Source organism: Athene noctua, chromosome 3, assembly GCF_965140245.1.
Source record: "Athene noctua chromosome 3, bAthNoc1.hap1.1, whole genome shotgun sequence".
NCBI classification, from domain to species: Eukaryota; Metazoa; Chordata; class Aves; order Strigiformes; family Strigidae; genus Athene; species Athene noctua.
Window position 1 is genome coordinate 37306773 of NC_134039.1, and position 24005 is coordinate 37330777.

At 41.8% G+C, this 24005-nt stretch overlaps 1 protein-coding gene across 1 annotated transcript in view; it reads right to left on the reverse strand.

Moving 5' to 3' along the window:
• PLEKHG7 (pleckstrin homology and RhoGEF domain containing G7) overlaps nucleotides 1-24005 on the reverse strand; it is a 33931-nt gene that overhangs the window by 169 nt on the left and 9757 nt on the right. Inside the window, 12 exon segments of the mRNA XM_074901178.1 lie at nucleotides 2558-2655; nucleotides 6495-6654; nucleotides 7700-7703; nucleotides 7979-8054; nucleotides 10330-10423; nucleotides 11763-11878; nucleotides 13760-13934; nucleotides 15545-15635; nucleotides 15637-15656; nucleotides 18990-19085; nucleotides 21045-21194; nucleotides 22333-22413. Of these exon segments, the coding sequence (XP_074757279.1) occupies nucleotides 2558-2655; nucleotides 6495-6654; nucleotides 7700-7703; nucleotides 7979-8054; nucleotides 10330-10423; nucleotides 11763-11878; nucleotides 13760-13934; nucleotides 15545-15635; nucleotides 15637-15656; nucleotides 18990-19085; nucleotides 21045-21194; nucleotides 22333-22413 (1161 nt within the window).

Here is a 24005-nt window from a genome sequence, read left to right on the forward strand (position 1 = left end):
ATACATAAACACCCAGAGCCTTTGGTTTTATTTATCCTTTCTTCAGGCCCATGCACATAATTCCTGAAGTGAAAATGAATTACCCCAGGACTGAGACTCGCAGTTCAGGCCACTACATGCTACTGGAGCCTGTGTCTGGGGCTGGGGATTTCCAGTGAAGGTTTCCTTTTTGGTTGGAAGGTAGGATTTTAATGTTCTGTTTTCTTGCAATGGTGAAGTTGCAGCTGCAGGCTTTTTCTCAAGTTTTTATGTAATATTTATTAGTTTAATGCAATCCCTGAAGTTTGGGCTCCCTGTTCCTCTGATGAAAACAGCCCCAGTGCTATCAGTATCACAGGTTCTGTCCACCTCTGAGATCTGTCATGTGCTGCCACATGAATTTCAGTTTCTAACATCACACTGATAGCATTCAGCTCTGCATCTGCTGTCATCCAGGTATGAGGGCAGGGGGTGATGGCTGGAGAGATGGATTTAAAGTACTTCCTTCTCTCTATGCTAGTCTAGATGGTCTGCATTGCATAAGCTGAGTTGTCTCTCTATTGCTATGATTAGACATTATAAATCAGTTGGCAGCAATATAAGCTTAAGGTCTAGCTGTGTTTCTCCCACCCTAGGCATTTTGCCTAGTCAGGAGCTGCTCTCCTTGCTGTAATGCATGTAGAGACACTGAGTTTTGATGCAAAGAGTAGAAATGCCTGAGAAGAGGCAGCCAGTTCTACTTCATGCTATGCTGGGATTCATAAATTTTGTTATTGAGCTATCTAGTTGTTTGTTGTGTGTGTTTACACCCTGAACAAGTTAAAGACATCACTTTGAAAAATAGAAAGCTGGAGAGATAAATTGGATGACCTACAGGTCTAAGGAGTCCCAGCAGAGGATGTGAGAAGAGTCTGCACGTGTCTGGCAGAGCACAGAGCCTGGCTTTGGCATGGGGTGGTTGCTCTGGTCCCTCTGGAGCTGCTGGCAGAGGAGGGGCCGATGTGCAGTGTGGTGGTTATGCAGGGGACTGTATAAAGGAGGCAGGATTTAAACTGTTGAGCTTTGTAAGGCTCAGGGAGGAAACGAGGGGATGGGGGGAAGAGAACGGAGGGCAGGACAGTGGTATGGGTGGGATGAGCAACAGCAGCGTATTTCAGGTCTGTGTTTTCGTGTGTCTGCTGAGTGTTGGGTCTCTGAGAGAGAGGTGGGAGTGAGGCAGAGGGTTCACTGCACCTGAGCTCAATGCATTGCACGTGGTCCCCACGCAGCCGGCGGAGTGCAGTATGGCAGTGAGAGGCAGGTGGGCAGGGTGAACTGGGAGCCAAGGCAGGCACTTCATAAAAATCAGGAAATTGAATAAGAGGCAGCTTGTAGCATAACAGCCCTCTGCTTGGGATGAATCAGTGGGAATATGGCGTGTACGGTTTCATTCAGTTTGCTGTCTCCATTTTGATACAGCTTAGGTAGCTCGAGGCCCTGGTCTGACAGCCCTCGCCAGTGTCAGTCTTATCCAGATCATCTTCCTGTCTGCCTTCCAGATTCATGTTAGCTAAACCCATGAGCTCATCTTGCCTAGCAGTTTCTTTACAAAATGTATTGATCATGCTGAAATTCACGTTCTTGAGAGCTGAAATAAGGTAGTTTGTTCAGCTGGTGCCGGAAAGTCTACCTCTCTTAGGGTTTAAGAGTGCCCAAAGTCAACAAAATGCAGTGATGCCACCACATCCAAGTGAAAAGAACCTTTCACTGCAGGGTTTTTCCTTTGATAAACTGCACTTGGGAGACTTTGAGAAGATGGTAGCCACCTGGTGTGAAGGCAGCTTTGGAAGGGAAAGGTGATACTTCAATAACAGAAGGTAACACCACCTTGAGTAGATACCTATTCCAAGTACCAACCAGTGACTTGGAAATGCAAAGAATTCACTCACTGCTCTTCCCTGAAAAGTAAAATGCAGTAGATTAATATTAGTGTTAGTCAAATTTCTGTGCATTAGGTATTAGAGAATGAAATTCAGCTTACAGGAGAAAAAAAATACTTCAGTGAAGTGCCTACCATGCTTTCAGATGTTGTATACAGCACTGTTACTAGAAATGTGGTGTGAAAATGAGCGATAAATTTATATAATAGTGGAATTAATCATACCATCTGTTCAATCTGAAATTGCAAGACGTGTGTTGTGCATAGATGAGCGTGTACAGTTTTCTGATTGAGTACTACTGCATATCAGTTGGGTGTGGGGGTGTGTTTTGGTGTTGATTTCTCTGGAGGGGCTGGCCGTCTTCATTTCTGTGACGCAAACCATGGCTTTTCTTTAGCAATCAGAAATGCTAGTGTTTTTCAACAAGAATATGACCTGCTATCAACCCTGCTATAAAATTGGTACATGTTCAATAGCAAAAATTCTGTAGCGAATGTGTGAGCCAGAGCACTGGGGTGTTATTTTGTTTGGTTTTGGTCAAATGTCACAGCTGTAATAGATTCTTACTGCAGTATAGGTGCTTTTAGGCTGCAGTCCTCATTTAGGGAAGGCATATTAGTGTAATTAGAGAAGAAAAAAAAAAAAGTGTGTTACTTAACCTTGGCAGTCTCTATCTAAGCTTGTAACAGGAAGACTGCTATGCACTGACGATACCTATTTTCTTGCCGTATTAGGAAAGCATTTCGCAGGCTGAAGACTGTGGAAAAATATAAAGTGATACAAATTCCCTCATGCAGCTGTTAGTCCAATTTGACATCACATTGATTATGATTAAAGAAATGATACATGTAATCATCTTTTCTGATTCTTCATAGGGCAATGCACACTGATAGGGTTAGGGGGTTTTTGTGTGGGAAGCTTTGTTATTTAAAAAAGTTACTTCTGCTTGCATTTGTTTTATTTTTAAATACTTTATCATTGTGCATCTAAGGCATTTTTGAGTCTAGCTGAGGATCATTAAGACAAGTTTTCATTCAAAGTGGACTAAATCAAAGCTGAAGTTAAGAGAAAAACAAATATCAAAACTTAAAAAATAAAGGCCCCATTTTTATTTTATTTCAAATGGGTCTGTATGACAGCTGCCATGTAGATAAGTGGCTGCTCTCAGGCTGATGGTGGGTTTGGGTGTTCCCTGGGGTGTGTGCATGAGCCAGTGCTGCTGCCTAGGGTGGCCTCAGCTGGCTGCTGGCAGCAGAGTTTTGCTGGGCCAGGCATGTTGCCAGCAGCACTCTGGTTCCTGCCAAACATCAGCAGGAGAAGTTAACCAGTGACAGGAGCATCTCCTGGGTCCTACAGGTGACTTTGAGCATCATGTAGCAGGTTTCCCTGCAAGTGGTCAAAGTCAGCACAAACGGCGCATGTCCAGAGTGAAGGGGTGGCTTAAGTCTGCTGTGAAACAAGCTTAGGGGACGAGGAGGGGAAAGCATCTTCAGGTAGCCAAAATCCTGTGGCAGAAGGCAGGCATGCTCGGGTGGGCTGTTAGTAGCAAGGAGCAGGGCACAGCAACCTGTTACAATGAACTGGACTCACGTGGTTGCACGTTGTGTTGCCTTTTTTTTAGCTAGAGTTGACACGGCTGTAAAGGAAGCGATGGCAAGCAAGGTGTGGGATTGCCTCCCTCCGAGTGGGGGCCCTAAGTGGAGCCCTGCTGCTGAACCCACACATCCATCGAGAGCATGGATCTCGACCTGCCAGCACAAGACAGTATTTTTTTAAGTCTATTGCAGTTGACATATCTTTATGATAACCTCATCTAGATCATATAGTTTCCTCTGAAGCCTTGTGCCATGTAGAATATCTTGCTGCTGTGTAACGCTTCTTGTCCAAGCATTTCCAAGTGCTTTACAGTCAGACCTCAAAATGTTTCTGGAAGATAAAACATCCTATAATTCTAGTTTTATAGAAAAGGAAAATGGAGCACAGACTAGTTAATTAATTAATTACTGTGACCAATAAGTGGAAATTTGTAGCAGTAGGGGGCATATGTTTTAGAACTCATGCCATCCATCTGTCTGTGATCAATGGGAAATGCAACTTTGCAGTCCTAAAAATGAATTTTCTGGGCAATGCTTGGCATAAGGCTCTCAGTAATGTTTTGTAAAATAAATTCTGCAACTACAAAGATTACCAGTCATTAATACAGTGACATACCAGTCGCTCTGGCTCCTCCAAACTTAGTATAAAGCATTATTAGTGGAGCAATAATACGCAATTGCAAAGATCAAATCCAGAGCAGAACATTAAAAGGAAAGCAATTTCCTAATCATAAAGTATGTTGCTGCTTACTATCTTCAGAGATAGATTCCTACTATTACACTTACATGCAAAGTTACGTCTCTTGTGCAAAGTCCTTGCATTTGCAGATAGATCTGCCCTTAGGATATCTTCCCAGTGGTAGGAGCACACCATTACACCTCTTATGCTTCAACTGATACATGGCAGGCTTTGGAGCTAGAAATGCCCTGCATAATTATCAGCCTCCTGTCTGCTGCCAAATGGGTATTTCTATGATATTGCAATACATATATTTTTTTCCTAGTCCTTGTATCGAGGTATGTTTCTTTCCAAAGTGAGATCAACTCTCAAGAAAAGTACTCGTTAGATCAAAAATCAGGGTTTCATTTTTGATTAACATGATGGATAACTACAAGTCATGTGCTGCCCTTTCTGAGAACATGCTAAATAATCTTTTACTGCCACCAGTAGTAAAAGTCTCATTGAGACTGCAAATAAATTGGCAGCATTCCCCAAGGACACACATTCCTGACAATGTTTAATTTTTTTTTTTTTTAAATTCCATGCAGAGGGGCATTTTCCATTGACACGGGAAGTTTTGCTTCTTGTTTTACACAAAATAGTGGAAATCTTACCTGTGAGCTCCCTATAGTAATTTTTCTCACTATTTTTATTGTACCTCACTCCAAGGGGTCCTGTATTAGGGTGGAGATTCCAAGGTGTTACAAGAGTACAGGTAAGTAATTGAGTCTGGCATAGCTACAGCTGTAATAAAGCTGGTAGGAATATACTGGGGAGGTGTCAAGCAATGAGGTCCAGTGTGCAGGGAAGGGCCATAACGAATGGCCAGAGCCTGGACTGGGGTGCAGCAGGTAACTTTGTCTATTCTGCTTGTTACAACTGAATCATGGGGATAGAAGGACCCTGGTTAGAAATCTCTGAGTGTAGGAAATGCTGGCTTGGAAAAAAATCCCCAAATCTGATTCCCATCTCCATTATGGCTTTTATGTCTAATCTTGTATGTGCAAACTGGAGGGTGGCTGCACTGCCCTCTCCAGCACCGGGAGCTGTCGAGCTTGCATATAGTCTGGGTTTAGGCAAGAATGTGGGGTTGCCCTCCCCTCCACCCTGTAGGGGAGAGGTGGATGCTTCGTTTGCTTCATTTCTGCCGCGTTGGTAGGGAGGCTTGTTAGGCAGACAGACAGTGCCTGGAGCATGTTTAAAAAAAGGATATTCTTCTCTGTGTTCATCCCCTTATCTCATCTTTAGTCCTTTGCCTTTTATTGCCTACCTTTACTTCCTATCAGCATTGATGCTGAATGCTAATTACTCTGGGTGAATATATTTCAAAGTTATCATAAATTTTATGGGCTCCAGGTTTATTTCCATAGCTTTTGATTTCCTACAGAGCACTCTAGCTCTCTGAGCTTTTCCTCTCAGTCTTGAGGATTAGGATGGCTGACAGGGCCTGGAGCCTGGAGATTTGCCTTTCTCTTATTTGTCCATGGTAAAGAAGGCTCCTGGGATCTGGGCAGTGTTAGACTGAAGTGTGTGAGAGCCTTGGCTCAGGCCAAGGGTGGGCCTGGTATTTTCATGCCTGCTCCCTCACCCAAGCTCTGATTTGGTGACTCCAGAGATGTTGTTTTGACAGGATAAGGCTGGTCAGTCCTCCTCTCCTCACCCAAGGACACAGCAGCAGATGTTATTGGGGTAGTTTCCCCTGGCGATGTGTTTGGATGTCTGTGACCAAGGAAGCCTTGACATGTGGTGGGTGATTTCCATCCTCTCAGTAGTTGGTGGGGAGGTGAGTAGGAGCAGCAGCAAGAGGTAAATCTCCTCTCCAGCCTCCTTAAATTGTGTGCTGGGGTATTGGGCAGCGGGACAAGTGAAAAAATGCTGCATAACTACTACAGAATTGAAAATGTAATTGGGAAAGAGGCCCATGGTTTGACAGAGCATGTTAGGACAGTTAGGGCAAGGATATACTTGGTTTGTGAGAAAGAAATAATTGGAGTCTTGATATCTCCTTTGGGATGAATGGATAATATCTGACAGTCACTGGTGTGTACATGAAAGTCGCTGTTAGAGGCAGGTGTATGTGGGGTGTAATGTCTGTGTTAGCAGGTCATGCCTGGCAGTAAGAGCAGAGCTGTGAACTGAATAGTGCTGAGGCACCAGCGCTTGCACTCCAGGTGTCTGGAGCTGGTTTGTGGGAAAACAGCATCTTATTCTTACACTGCCACGTACGAGATGCACTGAGGTGGTATTTATGAAGATGTTCAAATGCATGTGGGCACATACCTGTAATGTGGATGGAGTCAATGTTTCTCAGTATCAGTCTGTCTAGTGGGATGGGCTGGTCTAGGACTGTGCAAAACCCACCCTCTCTTATGAGGGACTGCAGCTCAGGAGAGAGGGAAGGACAGACAGAGATTAAGCTGGTGTCTGAGCCCCCGTATTTCTGGAAATAGAAATTGAAGTTGGTTAGCTGGTTGTCTGCCATCTGCTCATGAAGTATAGACACTAAACAGCCTTAGATGATGTGTTTTATCAAAGGTACACAGACAGCTTATTTGCGAGGAACCTCAGAAAAACTCATCAGTACTGCAGTTCTCCTGCAAGGTCACACCTTGTACTAAAAAAACACAATAGAAACAAGTCCACAGGCAGAAAAGTCAGCTAAAGGTGTTCAAAGGTCTTTTTTTACCCCCTTCCCCTCCCTTCTTCTTTTAATAGCAGGCCTCCTCTCCATTCCTTGGAGGTGCTTTTTCCCATGTTCCCTTGCATACTTGCAGAACACACAATTGCTGGGCTCCAGACAGGCTGCAGCACCTCACAGAAGTGTCACCAACACGAATGTGGGGAAACTCTCAAAGAGACTTGCCTGTGGGCACCAGGCCCTTTGAATCCCTGCTCCCTTCGTTCCTGCCCATGCTATGGGATGGTGTTGCTGTTTTACCATCTCTCACTGCATTCATTCTCTATCCTACAAAGGCAGATCACGTGCTTTTTTTCTTTTTTTTTTTTTAAAAAAAGGTCTTTAAATTGGACACAAACTTCTTGAGATTTAGCACGGGTCTGCTTAGCCTTCATTTACAGCATCTTCATAAGCTTAATTAGCTAGATGTACTCCTACACTGAAGCTTTAGGAATTTCAGGTCATCCAGTGCATTTTTTTGGTGGCTAAACTTAGCATCTATAGAATTTTCTCTATACCATCTTTCATCAGTAAAAATATTTTTAAGAAGAGGCATTATATCTCCATTTTAAACTATAGGAAATCAAGGCCACATACAACAGGCGGTGTTGAAACTGAGAAAAAAGTCAACCTTCCATCTATTTTAGCATTTCCCTGTTCCCCTCCCCTCACCCCCCCCCCCTTTTTTTTTTTTTTTTTTTTTACTTTCCAACAGTTCCAATATCTCTGGGACAAAAATTGAAACTTTTCAAGTTGCTGGACTGAGTCATAAAGGGGAGCATTAGAAAACTTCTTACATTCTTGAAACCTTTCTGAGCTTTCAAAATCTAGCACATCAGAAAAATACCAGGAGAATATTAAGGTCTTGTAATGTAAATTCTGCCTGTCATAGTATTCCTGTAACATATTGGGACTAGAAACAGGATTTTGAGTAAGTTATGGTTTGCTATTAACATAAGGAAGTATCACCTGTCCTTCATGCTGATTAATCATCTTGTATTTTTATTGTTTAATCTTCCAAAGGACATTCAAAATATTTATGAAGATGAAAAACATAACCACCATGTATATCTCTATCCATTATTACCTGTTACGTTTAATTTTGGTAATTAAGAGGAAGTTATTGAATAGGAAGAGATAGACATCAAGGAGTCTTGCATTTTCTGAGGAGGAAAACAAAAAGAACAATTTGATCGTGTGGTTATTTTAAGGAATTGCTACTTCTAAGATGAGGCACATCTATGAATCACTGCATCTTATAAAATGCTTTTTAACAAGAAGCATGGTTTCCAACATAGTACACAACTACTCATTCCCTAGTCTGCACTCTCAAATGCAGTGCTTAAAAAAATCACATCTCTCTTGATTTTGGCTACTAATGCTTGTACCTTGTAGCAGCTATCTCATTATGAAAAAAGAACTACTTGCCTGACAGGAAAAGTCATCTGGATCACCTGGAATACCTACAAATACAACAATCAGCATGCTATAAATTAACAAATCCTACCCAGTAAACAGTGAACCTTCTGAAAATGGAAGAGATAAAGAAATAGAGAAGTGCCACCTTTTTCTGGTACCTTTAAATACTGGTATGCTGCCTTCTTCACAGGCTTTTGCAGTGATGAAATGAAATGTTAATTGATAGCATCACAAAAACCTTTCAAAAACTACAGAAAATAGTTTTGGCTTGTCTTCCTAGCTTAGAGGTCATGAGGATGTGAGAAATATGACAACAAATGTATGTGAGAACTCTTCATAGTCTTTCAGGTTGATCTCCAAACCATGTTGAAAACTCAGATGTTATTTTAATAAATAATAGGTAGCAATTTAACAAAAGCAAGAGGGATTTTTCTAAGCAACTGCCTGCAGGAAACCTGGACGCTCGACTGGATTTGCAGTTTAGTCCTTTGATCTCTTCCTTGTTTATGGCTCCTTCTATCCCTTTCCATGAATCTTTCTTTCATTTCCCTTTTTGTTCCCAACTTGCTGTCCTATTTCACTTCTGGAATCACCTCCTTTCTCTGCTGCAGGCTTTATCCTTTATAATCTCTCCTTTGGCTACTCTGTACCAATAGGGCATCTCTGGGCATGAAATGCCCAGCTAGTCTTCACAGCAAATGAGGTTGATCAGAGCTATTCCAGACAATCTTCATGGATCCTAAAATACTTTCATGGGTTCTAAAAAGTTTGGCTTGAAAATTTCTTGTCTCACTATTTTTGTCTTGTAAGATACTTCATTCAGACAAGTAGCCAAGAGCCAGGCACTTTTATATTGCAGATTGCAGACAGCTGGCTGTCTTGGTGGGTAAGAGTTACACTACCTCCTTCTCCATTTTCTAATTACGTATTGCAGAAAGCAATGTGGCCCCCCGATGGCCACCCTTACCTCCTGCACTGGGGCCTGATGTCTCGTATAACGAGCAATGAGTGGAGAAGGAAGCATTGGCAGGAGAGTGGCTTGCTTTCTCTTCTGCCTGCCACACCGTAAACATCAGCAGCAACCTTTTCTTCTGCTCCCCATGTCCCTGTTGTTGTGCCTTCTCCTCTGCTACTAGAATTCTCCTCATGTGGGAAGGAAAACAAAAACACTGCAGCCACCATGGCATATATCTTCCAGCATCCTTTCAGATGACGGTCTTCTCCAAACTACCCAAGCTCTGCTTCCTGCTCTTGAAAGGAGGAAATCCTCCTCTCCTGTGCAGGCAGAGATTCTTCAGCAGCTGTGCCCAGCAAGCAACCTGTGCCCTGCTACAAAACAGTGTCTGCGTGTCTGGAGATGTGAGTTTCTTCTCTGCTAGGGTGATAGACTGCTCTAAACAGTGCTGTAGAAATCAACATGCTTGCCTGGGACCACTGTGCTACCTGTGGAGATAATGGAATGTTGTATGAATATTCTGTTCATAAAAGGACATCCACCTGGTAGGATAACACCTTGTTGTTCTGAGATATCTATCAAAACAGCAGTCTTTACAGACATGAAGTATGAAATGAAAATAGGAAAAACCTCTGGACTTTTCAGTAATTTTTAATGAAACACATAGCTGTTATGGTGCCAAAGAGGTGAGGTATGTTGATATTGTTTCCAGGCATATGGAGCACCTTGTATAGGACAGTCTAAACTTGCTGTTACCCTGTTGCCACATTCTTGAACATGTCAATAAAATGCTCCCTTTGAGTGGCAGACACTGGCCAGAGTCAAGCTGGTTTCTTCAGCACCTGGCAGACTGCATGTCCAGATGTGACAATAAACAATTGTGCAGATTACTTACTCTTTTGGTGGTTTGGTTGTTTCTCAGTCTCTCCCTGACAAGCTGCACATTTGCTATTTCTTTCCTGCACCTGCTCAAATACTGTTGCAGAGGTTCATTCTGGACCTGCCATAACAAAACATTATTCTATTGAGCTAACCCCTGATACAAGGACATTTAGGGACGTTACCTGCTAGTGTTAGCCTCCCTTCATGAAGGAATATTCTGTTTGCTGAAGACAAAATGTTTTCATTGCTGTTTTCCCTTAAGCTTTGCTTCAAACACTTGACCCAAAAATGAGAGAGAGAGAGAATGGAGAATCTTGCATATCTGATGATGAACTGGGAGGCAACCAGCAGTTAAACAAACTGAGCACACATCTGCTTTTATCTCAGGCTAGACACATCACACAGCTAATAGATGAGCACGGTTGTGTATTTTCAGCAGTGCTATTGCTTAAATGTGTTTACACTTTTGAAATGTTAAGCTGGGTTTTTCTTTTCTAGAGTGAGTTTAACGTTTTTTGCAGCCCTGCAAGTTCTTGAGGTGAGACCCACTTGATGATGATGCCATAGTGATGCTTAAATTCTGCGTAAGGGAGTGTGATGGTTTGACTCTGGCTAAATGCCAGGTATCCACCAAGTCGCTCTATCACTTCCCCCCCGCCCTTTCCCCTTGTTTTCTCAACAGGGTAAAGAGGGGAAAGAAGATAAACTAACCCTTGTGGGTGAAACAAAAGCAGTTTTAATGTAAGCAAAGCAAAGCAAAGGTCCGCGCGTGGAAGCAAACACAAACAGATTTATTCTCTACTTCCCATGGACAGGCGCTGTCGGGCCTTCTCAGGAGCAGGGCTCCCATACGCGTAGTGGTTGCCTTGGAGGACTAAGGGTGACCCCCCCCCCCCCTCCCTTCCTCCTTTCTCCCGTCATATGGTCTGGAATATCCCTTTGGTCAGTTCGGGTCAGCTGTCCTGGCTGTGTCCCCTCCCAGGATCTTGCCCACCCCGTCCCACTGGGGGGAAATGTCGGCAAGAGCCTTGGTGCTGTGTAAGCACTGCTCAGCAGCAGCCACAACACCAGGGTGCTACCAACACCCTGCCAGCTCCCAGCATAAACCACAGCACCGTGAGGGCTGCTGTAGGGGAAACCAATTCCAGCTCAGCCAGACCCAGTACAGGGAGTAACCACAGCAGAAATGTGCACATTCCCCAGGTATGCTGTGTAAATTTTTGTAATGCTATTTAAATGTAAATAGAATTTTTTCTGGCTCAGCTTGAGGAGTGAAAGATGCAAATAGTTTCTACTTCATATCCTTATGAAAAGGTAGTAATACATCTATCCCACTTCATTCTGCCCCCCTAAAAGCAAACACTGGAGACTCCTCCTGGATCATACGATTGTGCTCTCTTGGATGCTAGCTGAGAGCAACCCATGCTGCCACCAGGGCACTGTGCATTGCCTGCGTGTTCAGCTATGGTGTTTGCAGTGCTCAGGATCTCTGTTAGAGCAGAGCCATCCCCAGTAACTAGAACATAGCCAACCAGCCAACTTTAGACCATGCTATAAAGATAGATAGGAAACTGAACCTTCCTCAAGGAAAAATGCCTTTTAAAAATCTGCTTACCTCTGGGACAAAGAATCTTTTGTCATGATCCCAGACCTGAGGTCAAATTATGATCTCTTGCAGCTGCCTAAACTTCTGAAAGTTGTCCAACCACTTGACTTTACCTTCCAGATCCCCTGAAATATGTGAAACATGAGTTATTGCCAAGGCTGGCAAAAACAGTCCTGTTTCTAGAAGATGTTGAATACTGATTTTCTTCAGTGGAAGCCAAAGCACCTTGTAAGTGAAGCCCCAGATGAAATTTTGGCCTCATTGCAAAAAACGGCTGAACTCTTCTTAGGTCAGCAGAGCCAGAATTTCAAAACCTGTATTCAAACATGCTTAAATTCACTGCTAAATTAAAGGTTGTGGTTACTAATCTGACTTGGGAACAGGGGGAATCATATTAAGCTCATTTAAACTGTAATCTTAAAAAGTTCTTTAAAAAAAAAATCCTGCCTTTCTAAACTCTTTGGGGTAGTGAAAGAAAAATAATTTTCATTATATACAGCCTGATCAAAAGACTGTTGAAATTAATAAGAATTAGTTTTTGGAGAAGTGGTGCCAGAAGTGACTGAAGTATTTAACTGGAATGGGGGCACCTCAGAATGTGAAAAATGAGAACTAAGTCTTTGCTGATTCAAGGTCATTATGGGGAAAACTTTAATGGACCTGCAACTTAAATTCCAAATTTTTGTGTTGAGTGATATTGCAGATAATGATTCCAGACAGACACACACCAGAAGGGGAAGCTGGAACTGCAACTCTTCCTTATGTCACTGATTAAAATATGAAGGCAGATATTTGTCAGGTGTCTGTGAATAAAGAGGGGGTCACTCCTCTATCTTTAGTTTTCTTGGTCCAGAGGTATCTAAACTCTGGAAGGACCTATTTCTCTGCCAGTAATATTCCCCAGATATCCTATGGTCTTTGGGGGCCATACCTAAAACTGCTGTTTTCCCAGCAGAAGTCCCCAGACTAGTGCCAGAACCATCTTATTTTCCTATGGGACCTGTTCTGTGCCAAACATGTTCTCCTTGTGTGGCCATTATGCTAGATTCCTCATAAGACTTGGCAAGAAGAGAAAGAACCCGAGTCTCTCTCTTAAGTGGTAATTCTGTCATTGGAGTATTTACCCAAGAAAAAGGACCCCCAGATTTATCTGTCTCTGGAAGACGTTAACTCTCTGCCTCATCTCCCAAGGACTTATTTGGACCTTTAGCCTCCAGGATGGGGAGAAGTATGGTGGCAGAGAGTGAGTCACCATGCTGGGTAGCTCAAGGCCTTGGTGTGTTGCTGGTGAGGGTGAAGTGCTGCCTGGCCCTGTCAAGATTGGCTTCTTTGATTTCAGTGGGGGCTGCATGAGGCCTTTGGAGAATAAACCTATCTGCTAATGTATTATATGACCATAAGACACTTGGAGATTCATTTCTAGCTTCCTAAACAGGACTGAATTAAAAAACTATTTAGAATCAATAAATTATTAAGAAAAGAAAAAAAATATTCCTGGACCAACCCCTTTTATTTTATGTACAATAGCTAGAAAAAAATCTGTAGCTGAGATAGCTCCTCCAGCTACTTTACATGGTAAGGTCTCTGACATAATATTCCCCTTGCAAGTGAAATTTTATCCTATTAAGGATTAGCCCCAACAAATCCTCCCTAGACATAAATCCCACTCAAAGAGCTCTTTATTTGAGATCTTACTTGATTTGTTCCCATTTGTGATCTGCTCTTAATTGTTTGCAAGTCACTGCAGATGATTCTGAGCAAATACAAGTGACTCACTGATTTGGGAGTCCCATGACCTTGCTCAGAGAGGCTTTGACAGCACAAGGGTGGTGCCAATCATTTCTTACAGAATGGGGAAGGGCTCAGGGTAGTAGAAAGACATGCACATCCTCGTTGCATCTCTGCAGGGAGACCAGACCCATTTACACTCAAAGAACACGCACAAAAAGGCCACATAACTTGCTAATTGTTAATTGCACCCTTGACTCTTAACCTTAGCTACTTACATATGGACCACTCCACCTTCTGTTTAAGTGACGAGATAAAGCCTTTCTCTGTTTCATCAGTGCTCCTCTTCCACACATTGTTAAGGAGGAGGGGATACCGCGTCAGCCGATGCGAAGGAGCGACCAGCAGATCCGGCAGAGGCAGCCTCTTGCACTGTTTGTTTTGCTCACACCGCTGCCTTAGACCTCAACTTCCTCCCTGGCAGGGAGGTAGCAAACAGTTTTCTGCATCATCAGCTGACTGTAATTCGACAGGGACTACTTAAAAATGAACTCCTCACACAGTGAGAGTAAGCAAGCAAGCATAAAGGCTCTCTACAGTCTGAATTGCATCACTCCTACAGATTCACTTTCTGTATTTCTGCTTCCCATTTCAGATGCTGTGGCCATGCTAACAGATTGAGCAGTGCTCATATTTATCTGCCATTTTAATTTTATCAGGAAAACCTCAGTTATGTTTGAGGGCTGCCTTTTGCTTTAGGGTCATCTGCTACTTCCCACTGGGGAACTTCGTAGCTGTGAGTGTATGAAATCCTTGTCAGGGAGCAAGCAAAGTGAAACTCCCAGGCCCTAAAGGCTGCAGAGTTCGGCTGCTACAAAGAGGTGTGCTCCCAGCTTTGGGCTGCCTTTTAACAAAACATTACATGTTGAAGGTAAATCTAAAGTATTTACAGTACACATGGGTCTGCTAAATAACAAGACAGAAAGAGCAGAGCCCTCTCCCCAGGACTCCCACTGGTGCACTGGCTGTTGTCGTCACTTCAGGCTGATGCAGTGTTCGCAAAGACAGATCCTGCTCTAGTGCTGTAACTTTACAAAATCATCACTAATAGCTCTTTCCAGGCTTAGAGGGAGGTAAATGCTCACTTACTGATAGTGTTTTGATACCAACTTCTATATTTGCTTTATGGTTAAACAAAAGCTGTCAGAGGTGCTAAACCACTGTCGTTGTAGAGGGGTTGCTTGCTGTTCTATTCAGGATATTGCTTCCTCCCAGTGGGCACATGGGTCAGCAAATACCCATGAGGGAGGAAAGCAGCCTGGCTTTCTTGCCGGGGCTCTGCCAAAACCCACCCTGCTCTCTGACTGTGGGCTCCCAAGACACATGAAAGCACTGATATGCTCCTGGCATTCTGTTCCCCTTGTTTTGGCTTGTATCATATACGCCTTTCCTTAAGCAGCAGGAAGCTATCGTATGCTCCTCCAGTTTTGAGGTTTGTGCATGTTGCTGCTGATGTGGCATGCTGATGAGGCTGGGGGCTGTTTTGTACTCAGGGAATGTGAGCCCAGTTGCCTGCTAAAGCACATAATATCCTAACACGTTTTGTTCCCACCCAACATCTAAACCAAGCTGATATGCAGGACACGTATCAAAGTAAACCATGTGAGAGAGATTTTACAATGTGACTTGATTTTTGTTTCTTGTTTTCTGTAACCAATTCACTTTGTTAAGATAGAGTTAATCAAGTCATGGGATTGTGTGATTCATCTGAATGATAGAGGCTGGCAGTACATATTTTCTGCCTGCAAAAATACAGTGTTTCCTTTTAGCTTCCCCCTCTTGCCTGTTATAAATTACAAGTATGGGCTTTCACATGTGCAGGGGAACATACACTCAGAAGGTTGACTTTATACCTATGATACCCTCTGCAGTTCAAAAAATCTGTGTAAAATGCTATCTACACAGGTTTGCTTCTAATGAACTTTCCTAGTCCACTGTTAAAATCCTCTCATAAGGTAGGAAGGCTGGAGACAACAACAACAACCTCCACCACATCACTTTACTTTCAGGTAGATGCCAAAATCTTCTCTCTGTCTCAGGTTTTCCAAGTAGAAGACAGCAGAGGTATAATTAAGGCAATAAATCTGGTGTGTGGCAGAGCTCACCCTGGAAAAACTGCAGAAAAGACTGGTGAACTTATCAAGACAGAAAAATGTCACGACAAAGGGAGGAACAACAGTTTTGGTTTTGTAATGTGCATTTTACCTGAGATTTCCTCGTACCTAGGAAAATAGAGGGAGAAAGTGGGAATTAAAAAAGTGAAGGGCAAGATAAAAAGTAGTAAATGTGGTAAAGCAGTAAAAAAACCCACAACAGTGCTCAAGCAATGAGTGGGAGAACAGTTCTAACAGCTCTGCAGAGGTGTGAAGCATTCTTAGACTTTGTTCTCATTAGAAGTAAATTATGTGAAATTCACAAAGAAGCTGAAGATAAAAACCACTATCTATGCAACAGCTTTACATGGCCTCATATCGCATGTCACTTTATATCTGAGTGTCTTAGAAATGCTGAATGCCATCTGTGATAAAACTCAGTTTTGTCTAGGATTTTGTCTATTGCACACAAACTATGGATAAGAACACCTGGTCAGAGGTGATGGGGGTGAGAGGCCAAACTCTAGCTTCCCTTTTCCTTTTAAAAATACTAACCCTGAGGTAGGCTCTGTTTTAGTATTTTCCCAGAAGTTTTTTAATGACCTCTACTGCTAGGGAAAGTTCAGGTCCATGAACCTGTACCATGAACCTTTCTGTCTGTATTAGTATTTCCAAGTTTTTGGTCATTGGGAAGCTATATAGGAAACAGAGCCCCCAGAGACTGCTGTTTGGACAACTGCCTTGTTTACCATGAAGACTGCCCAAAAGGGTTGCAGGGCAGTGCTTAGCAACTGCAGGACAGCTGTGTCCTTGCCTCTCTCTTGCTTCGCAGACACAGGCCAAAGTGCAAGAGGTATTTCAGTCCCATGGAGCAATTAATTAAGCACTTAAACACACTTGTGGGTCTGGTCCATGGAGTAAAGGAAGGATCTATGCAGTGGAGTGGGAGGAGGCAAGGAACATCCAGTGATGGGGCTGGGGTCTGGTCTCTCGCAAACATCTTCTATAGAGCAAGAATCTTGCCTCTGCCAGGGCCAAAGTCTCCTCAAGTTCTGGGCTACTGTTCTGCAGGAAGGCAAAATCTTTCCACACTTTGTTCCACATACAGAGCACCTTTTCACGACCACGTTAAACATGCCAATGAACAAAAAGAAAAACCTCTTACTGGCAGGAGGTGCTTGAGGCTGAGACCAAACTGCATGGCCTTGACTGACTTTATTTCCCATCCCTGGTCTCTTCAAAGGCTCCAAGCGTAATAGGGTGCCTATAGTTATCTCCCTGACATTGCCAGAATTAGTTTTAGAATTACACCCAGAATGCTTTAATTAGCTAAACCAAATCTATAAAAATACCCACTTACATAATGATAACAAGATTAATTATTCCATTTAAACTTATTTTATGGTGGCAGCTGTATTTAACATGAATTGACATGAAAAATATCTACTGGAAAATACTGATTGTGTATGACAGCTGTGACAAGGAAGTCTTCGTGGCTATTTGAATGAGATACCATCTTTCATAGTTTGAGTTTGTTTCATGCCGTTGGAGGTAAGGGAAATTTCTATAAAACGCTATAAAAAGTCACATATTCCCCATAACTTAATTTTAACACTGGATTCAAGGGTGCCCACAGTGTCAGTCAGATGTGGGTGAAAGCCTGCTCCTAAGCCCACACTTGCCTCCTGAACACACTGTTTGCGCACAAATTCATTACCAGGCTCAGCTTTAGGCCAAATTTTAGGCCAGAGGGTACATCATCCTCTGTGATGCTGCTTTGAACTGCTGGTGTAGCTGCACACACTGCTTTGTTTGGTGTATTTATGGGGGCAGAATGGCTTATAGGATGATGCTTATTCTTTCATTTTGACAAAAGGTGCATTTTACACCTTTTACAGCATGCATTTTTTCATGGATTCAGCCTGCTGTCAAGAAGAATGTATGCTGTAAAATGCATGAAGAAAGGCATTGAAAGCAGCTACCTTCCCCTACACTTGATCATTATTTTATATCCAAGTATGCATAATAGGTGATAATAGGTTTACAATCCTCATTAATAAGGACAACAAAATTAGAAAACAAAATAGAAAATGTATTAAAGATAATTATCTCAAGACATGATCAAGCTCCAGCCAAGCTCAAAGCCTTTAAGATTTGCTAAATGACATGCAGCAATATACCTCACTCCCTTCTTTGAACAAGAACAAAGGAATCAGCAATGACACATCAACTGAACTCTGGTAGTTGGCTGCACATAAGAGTCTTAGCCTGCAGCAAGCACAAGGTGAAACACATCAGCTAAAAATCTCTTTCCTTGTATCTCCAGACCTGCTCGGGTGGTCACTCGCAGCAGCTCATCTGGTGTGTGGTCAGTCACTGAGCAGAGGTGACTTGCTCATGTGTTTGAGCTCTGGCTAATTGTCCCTACTCTGAAGAGCTTTCTTGCTTTTCTTGTTTTGGCTAAAAAGGAAGATGGTAATTGTTAAGGCAAGGGAGTTACAATAAGGGAAAGAATTTGAAGTGGGCAACTGGTTTGAGGAATGTGATGTGATTGTGAGCAGTCATTCAACTTACGTGGCTGAAGAGCCCCTTCCAAAATTCACTTTGCTGTTAAGGGTAAGGTGTCCTGTAAAAAAGCTCTCAAGCTAAGAAAAACTTCTATTTTGCCTCTAAAGTTATATAAAGGCTATTTTGGACTTATGGGTTCCTTTAACTTCCAGGAGATGAATGGTCTCCCAGCAACTGGCCACAAGCAGGAAAGAGCTGGAGCCTTGTGGTCTCCTTCCCCCTGGAAGCTGGAGGGTAAGTAGCACATGAACACAGAGCATCCCATCTGTGTAGCAGATACCCTTTCCACCCATGCCAAGGGAAACCCCAGCTGGAGAGGGGTCATAGTTTTGTTTTAACTTGCTCTACTGGAGTGTCATAATAGATAGCAAAGTCTTTGTGCCCATCTGCTTGTGAAAGGAAACTTCTTACTGTAGTTATTTTGTATTCTTACTGTTTTGCTGTACAGATTGTGCCATTGGAGTTTATCTTCACAAATCCTTTTAAAAGGATACTGCTTATGAGAGTTAGTCTCAAGCTCATGTTTGCTTCAGAAACACCTGCCAAATGAGCTCTCCTTCACGTTCAAATGCCTGTTTATCTTTTGCTGGAGGCACACGAGAGTAATTTGCCCTGGTGAAATTTGACCCCCACTGATATACCAAATAGAAATGAAAGAAAGACTAATTATTTGAACTAAGTTCTAAATGTGAGAATTAAATCTGAATAAAAACTTTATGGATGGCTTCTTGTGTCCTTTTATTGGACTGATTGATTTCTGATCTCAGTAAGACATTTTTTTACTCACCTTGTTTAACTCCTCTAAGTTTGTGAAAAGCCTCCACAAACCAACATCCAAGAGAAGTTCATTGCTCTGGAGGTATTTTAAAGTGTTCATAAATATCTTTAAAAACAAAGCAAATCCATGTTATTTACTATTTGTGCCAGTTCGATATATCTCATTTTTTCTTTCTGAGAAGAACATATTTGCACTGTTAATTCTCATGAAATGGTAATTTGATTTGGAGAGGGCAGAAGACGACACTCTGAGAAACTTTTCCTGACCTGCCTGAAGGCTAAATATTGGGCTTTGTGTGAGGAGGAAGGCATGAGTGATGTCTCTGCGGTGTCTCTGTGGCTGCTGCAGAGGCAACTATGTCCCTGCTGTGCTCTCTGGCAGAAGAGGGGCAACTGAGCCCCCTGCAGATCTGTGTGAAGGAATTAATAATATCAGAGTCATAGTTACAGATTTCTATGACCTTCCTAAATGCTTTCTTTCCTACCCCATGCATCTGCTGCTATGGAAGTTGTTTAAAGTTACTATAAGAAAAAATTGTCGGAATAACATAAGTAGAGGGCTCATGAAGGTTTGGATTTTTTAAATTGTTTTATTAACCTGTATTGAGTGAAATCTGCATGTGTATGTTTAAGATTTTGTATTTTTTAAGCTCTGACGGTGATCTTGGAGCTGTGCTGAATCTAACCTAAATCTGAAAAAGTCTCACAAATTGCAGATTACAGAGTAGAATTTTTTTATATATGTGTGAAAAGCATTAATGAAAATACCAGTCACCCAGATGCCAAGACTGAAGAGCTAGTGAGACTGTTTGCTTACCCTTGTCTAATTCTTTAGTTGCCATGAACAGCTGACCTGAGAACTTAAAGGGTGGTCTTAAAGTTCCCTGTGAAGATTCATTAAAATCAGTGGAATATTTCTATACTAGGAAGTATTTAGAGCAGCAGGTATTGGTAAAACTGGCTGCCCAAATTCAGTGGGTTCTTTCTTTGTCAGGAGAGTTTGGGAAGCTGGCATGGACTGAATAGTTTATCATTCATGGGTCATGCAGGGTTGGCTGAGGCTCATCTGTGGGTTCCTACCTCAGACTCACCAAGGGGCCTGCATGTCTCCTGCTATCCTCATCCTTCTCAGAATTCACCTGTTCTTAATCTTCTTATATCTCTGAACAAAGTGTATAGAATGAAGGATGCTACCATTCTGCCTTGGACCAATGGTTGGTCCCGTCAACCCTGTTCCTCTCCCTTCCTGTTCTGTCACACTAAGGAGGAATTCAGCCCACTCCTCTATTCCCTTCACTTAGCAGATCTTCTTGTACTGCCTAGGCTAACTTTTCAGCAACATGGAAAATTTTTCACTAATCTTTTTCCTTTGACTTAATAAGACAACAGAAATTGTCTATGCGGAATAAGAGAAAAATGATATGAAGGTGTTTAGGGAAGCTTTCGTCCTTTTAAATGAATACACTAACTTTTGATGTGTGATGAATGTAAATAGTGCAGCTATTCTTGTAACAGTGTGCAATATTCTTGTCCATATTTCAAAGCTCTTAAAATTCAATATGATAGAGACAATTTGGAGTTTTTGGGAGAGGAGCTGGTTTTAGTTTACTTGTTTTCTTGTAATATTAGATCTTCAGGTCTGCTGAATACTGAGGTTTTCATGCTCTAGTCAGGATAATCTAACCACAGCTCTATATGAAGTTAAATAAAGAGTATAATGCTACAGACTAGTGGTAAAGAAATATCCAGTACAGTGAATTGGAGAGGGGCTTCTGTTCAGCATTAGTGAGAGGAATAGTGGAATATCAGCTGAAATTGCTAGAAGGATCTGCTCTCAGATAGTGTTTGAAAAGCACTATAAAGTGATGTCCAGAAGAAGGGATACCATCCAGAAGTGAAAACTGAAGGGGATTGTGGAAACAGGATGAGCAGGACAGATGGGGAAAAAACTAAGTCATTCCCCTTTAGATACCCAATGAGAGATTACAGGTGGCTTTATGTCTGCCATGCTGACAGCTGGGCAAATAATGTTTCATTATTTTTGAGAAATGAAATCTGAAGTTACCATCTTGAGAATGAGCAAATGATCCAGAAAGTAAGTGCATTCACTTGTGAAAAGCTCCCACATTGCTGCTTCTTTTTTCACTTCTAACCAGCTGATGATATCTTTCTGCTCAGTCTGTTGTGCCTTTATAAATTCATGACAAGGTTTACTCTATTGATTGGAGAAGAAAGAGAACCACTGACTATTGCATCAACTGCTTCAGACCTTATGAAAAGAATCTATGATCTATTTGCCCATGTAAAGAGCCAGTACTAGTTGTTTTTCTGAAAGCTTAAAAAATCTTTAAAAATATTTTAAAAAAACTTTTAAAAATCTTTAAAAAAGATTTAAAAAACTGACATTTTCCTTCAAAATATTTAGAATATAAACACACTGAATTTGAAAGTAACACAGTATGTTTGTAAGATGCTTTATCAAAAAATAGTGGGTAGTTTGCTAAGGAATTTAATCTGTTCTACTGCTGCTGCTGGAAAGCAGGGATGGATTTACTTTTCTTCAAATGGTAAAATCAAGGTACCAAAGGACTAGGTCTTAGGTACTTGGATATTGTTGTTTAGTTCTAAGGTGTCCACTATCACCTTACTGACCTGCTCCTAAGTCAGATGTTCACATATAAGTTAGGCACTGTCAGGAGACCTCAACAACCAAGTCTAAGGAACTGCATATAAACAGCCTGTTTGAGAAGCAAAAGGTTTGCTGGGGGGGGGGGGGGGGGGGGGGGGGGGGAAGTCGATGGTGTTAGGTGTGGGTTATCTGAATGTCACCTTGGTAGCCCAAGCTTGGCATTTCTATGGCTACGGGTGCCCAGAGGCCAGCAACCTTGTTTATCTGGCAGACAGGCTTTGGTAGGATTTCTGCAGCTAAACCTTGGTGTTGTCACTGACCTCTACGTGGCTGTCTCCAAACATGCCCCTAAGACAGCAGTGGGGGTGACCGTGCCCCATTTGTCAGCTCTGTGATGCTGCAATTTCTTTCCCCAGATCTGCAGGCACTGCTGAGAAGTCTGTCTTGATGCCTTTTTCTGAATGTGGTACCTCTCTGATCTAGGGCAGTCTGAAAGCCTGGCAAAATCCAGGTGGTTGTGAGGGTCCTTGTTAACCTTCTACAACACTCAGTTTCCCCCTTGCCCTTCCATTTCAAACCACAAAAATATACTTTACACTTATGCATTACTTTTGCAGAAAGGTCTCATATCAATATTAATGTAGTGAAAAATGGTAACTTGAACACAAAATTTTTATCCCCATCTTTAAGTACTCTTGGTAAAGTATACTGAGTATTTTGATACCTTAAAGCAGAAAAATTCATATGTGCTGCAGTCTATGATGTTAATAGTTGAAAGACAGTGTTCCAAATCAGTTGCTTGCTTCTAATTGCTTGCATCTGTTTGTCTTACTCTGTTGAATGACAAAAACCCACTCCTGAGTCATACAGTGTTTTAAAGACCATTAAGAAGTTTACCCAGCTTGGTAACCTTGCTCTGATCTGTAAGGAGCTTGCCCTTAACTGCGTGGTTTCCTTATATTTCCAGGCTCTCCTACACAGAGATGAGGCAGTGATGGCAGGTTTATTTGTAGCTATGGGTGGGGTGTGTAGGTGGTTTAGGTGTGGGTGTGTAAGATCTTATTTATGTAACACAGAAGTCTTTGGCAGGGCAAATCATTGGTATGGCAACAGACAATGGACTACCCTTGGAAGACAGTACAAATAAAATATATTGCTTCCTTCAACACTGTCAGAAGTAGGGGACAATAAACTCGTAGATGAAATCATTCTGCCATAAGTATATGAAGCTTGTGTATTTATTTATTTTCAATTTTTTATTCGAGCTACATATTGAAAAAACTTTGGTTGGCTGCAGAGTACTCTCTTTAAAATGAGCTTTTAGAAAACTTAAAGAGCAGGAGGAGTTTGTCTGTGTGAGGGAACATGAAATAAAACCAGTTTCTTTTGGTTTGGCTTTGTTTTCCAGGCTGAGTCTGCCATGTAAAAAGTTTAACCAGTATTTATGAACTCTAATTTAGTGCTGTGAGCATAGACTTAGAAAGTGTTTGCCTAAGTTTTATCTGCTCTCTGGAACAATATACTCATGGATTTTTATTGTCTGAACTTTAGGCACTGAACTGAAGCCAATTTTGAAATATGTGTTTGATTATAATATTTGAAATTCAGAGTTTCAGCTCAACTCTATCTTGAAAGATAGTTTGATAGTTTGAAATGGTGTGGAAACAATAATGCAATTATATATATACACCCTTAACAAATGCACCAGTAAATCTTCATAAATTAAATTTTATGGCATTTAATAGTATCATAAATCACATTTTGGCTAAATATCAAATGCGTATTATTGCAAATTTCAAATACTTTGCCGAATTTAAAAATTCTGGGTTTTAGGCCATGCTCCTTCAAATGCTATAGAAATGCTATCAAATGAATTGGGAACTGTCATACATGCTAGTCTGAGCCCTTGCATTGGTTTCACTTGCACAAATTCTCCTTTGATAGTCAAGATTTAGAAGATAAAATGCAAAAAATATTAGGAAGGGACTGTTCACAATTACTTGTTTAGGGGTGCAAAGTTATCACGACAGTTGTGAATAATTTTCTGAATAATGAACAACACTCAGGAAATTTGGATACCGTAGTAACTGAAAATTTTCATAACTGGAAGAGACAAGGAAATGTGTTAGACAAGGAAATTAACTGAAGTGTATTGGTGTGTATGCTTTTACTGGTGCGTGTAAGGGTGCTCATGAGGCAGGAAAGGCCTAAGAAAGCATTTAAAAAGCTACTTTGATAGGTAAAACCTAGATCCCTTCCACGTAAGTGGGAGGTAGGCAGATACTCCAGGGCCCTCAGGCACTCAGGACTAGGTTGGCATGCAGAAAATACAGAACACGCTATAGTCAAAGCGACGATGTGACTGACTTACCTACCTTGTGCTCTCTTACCTGGGGG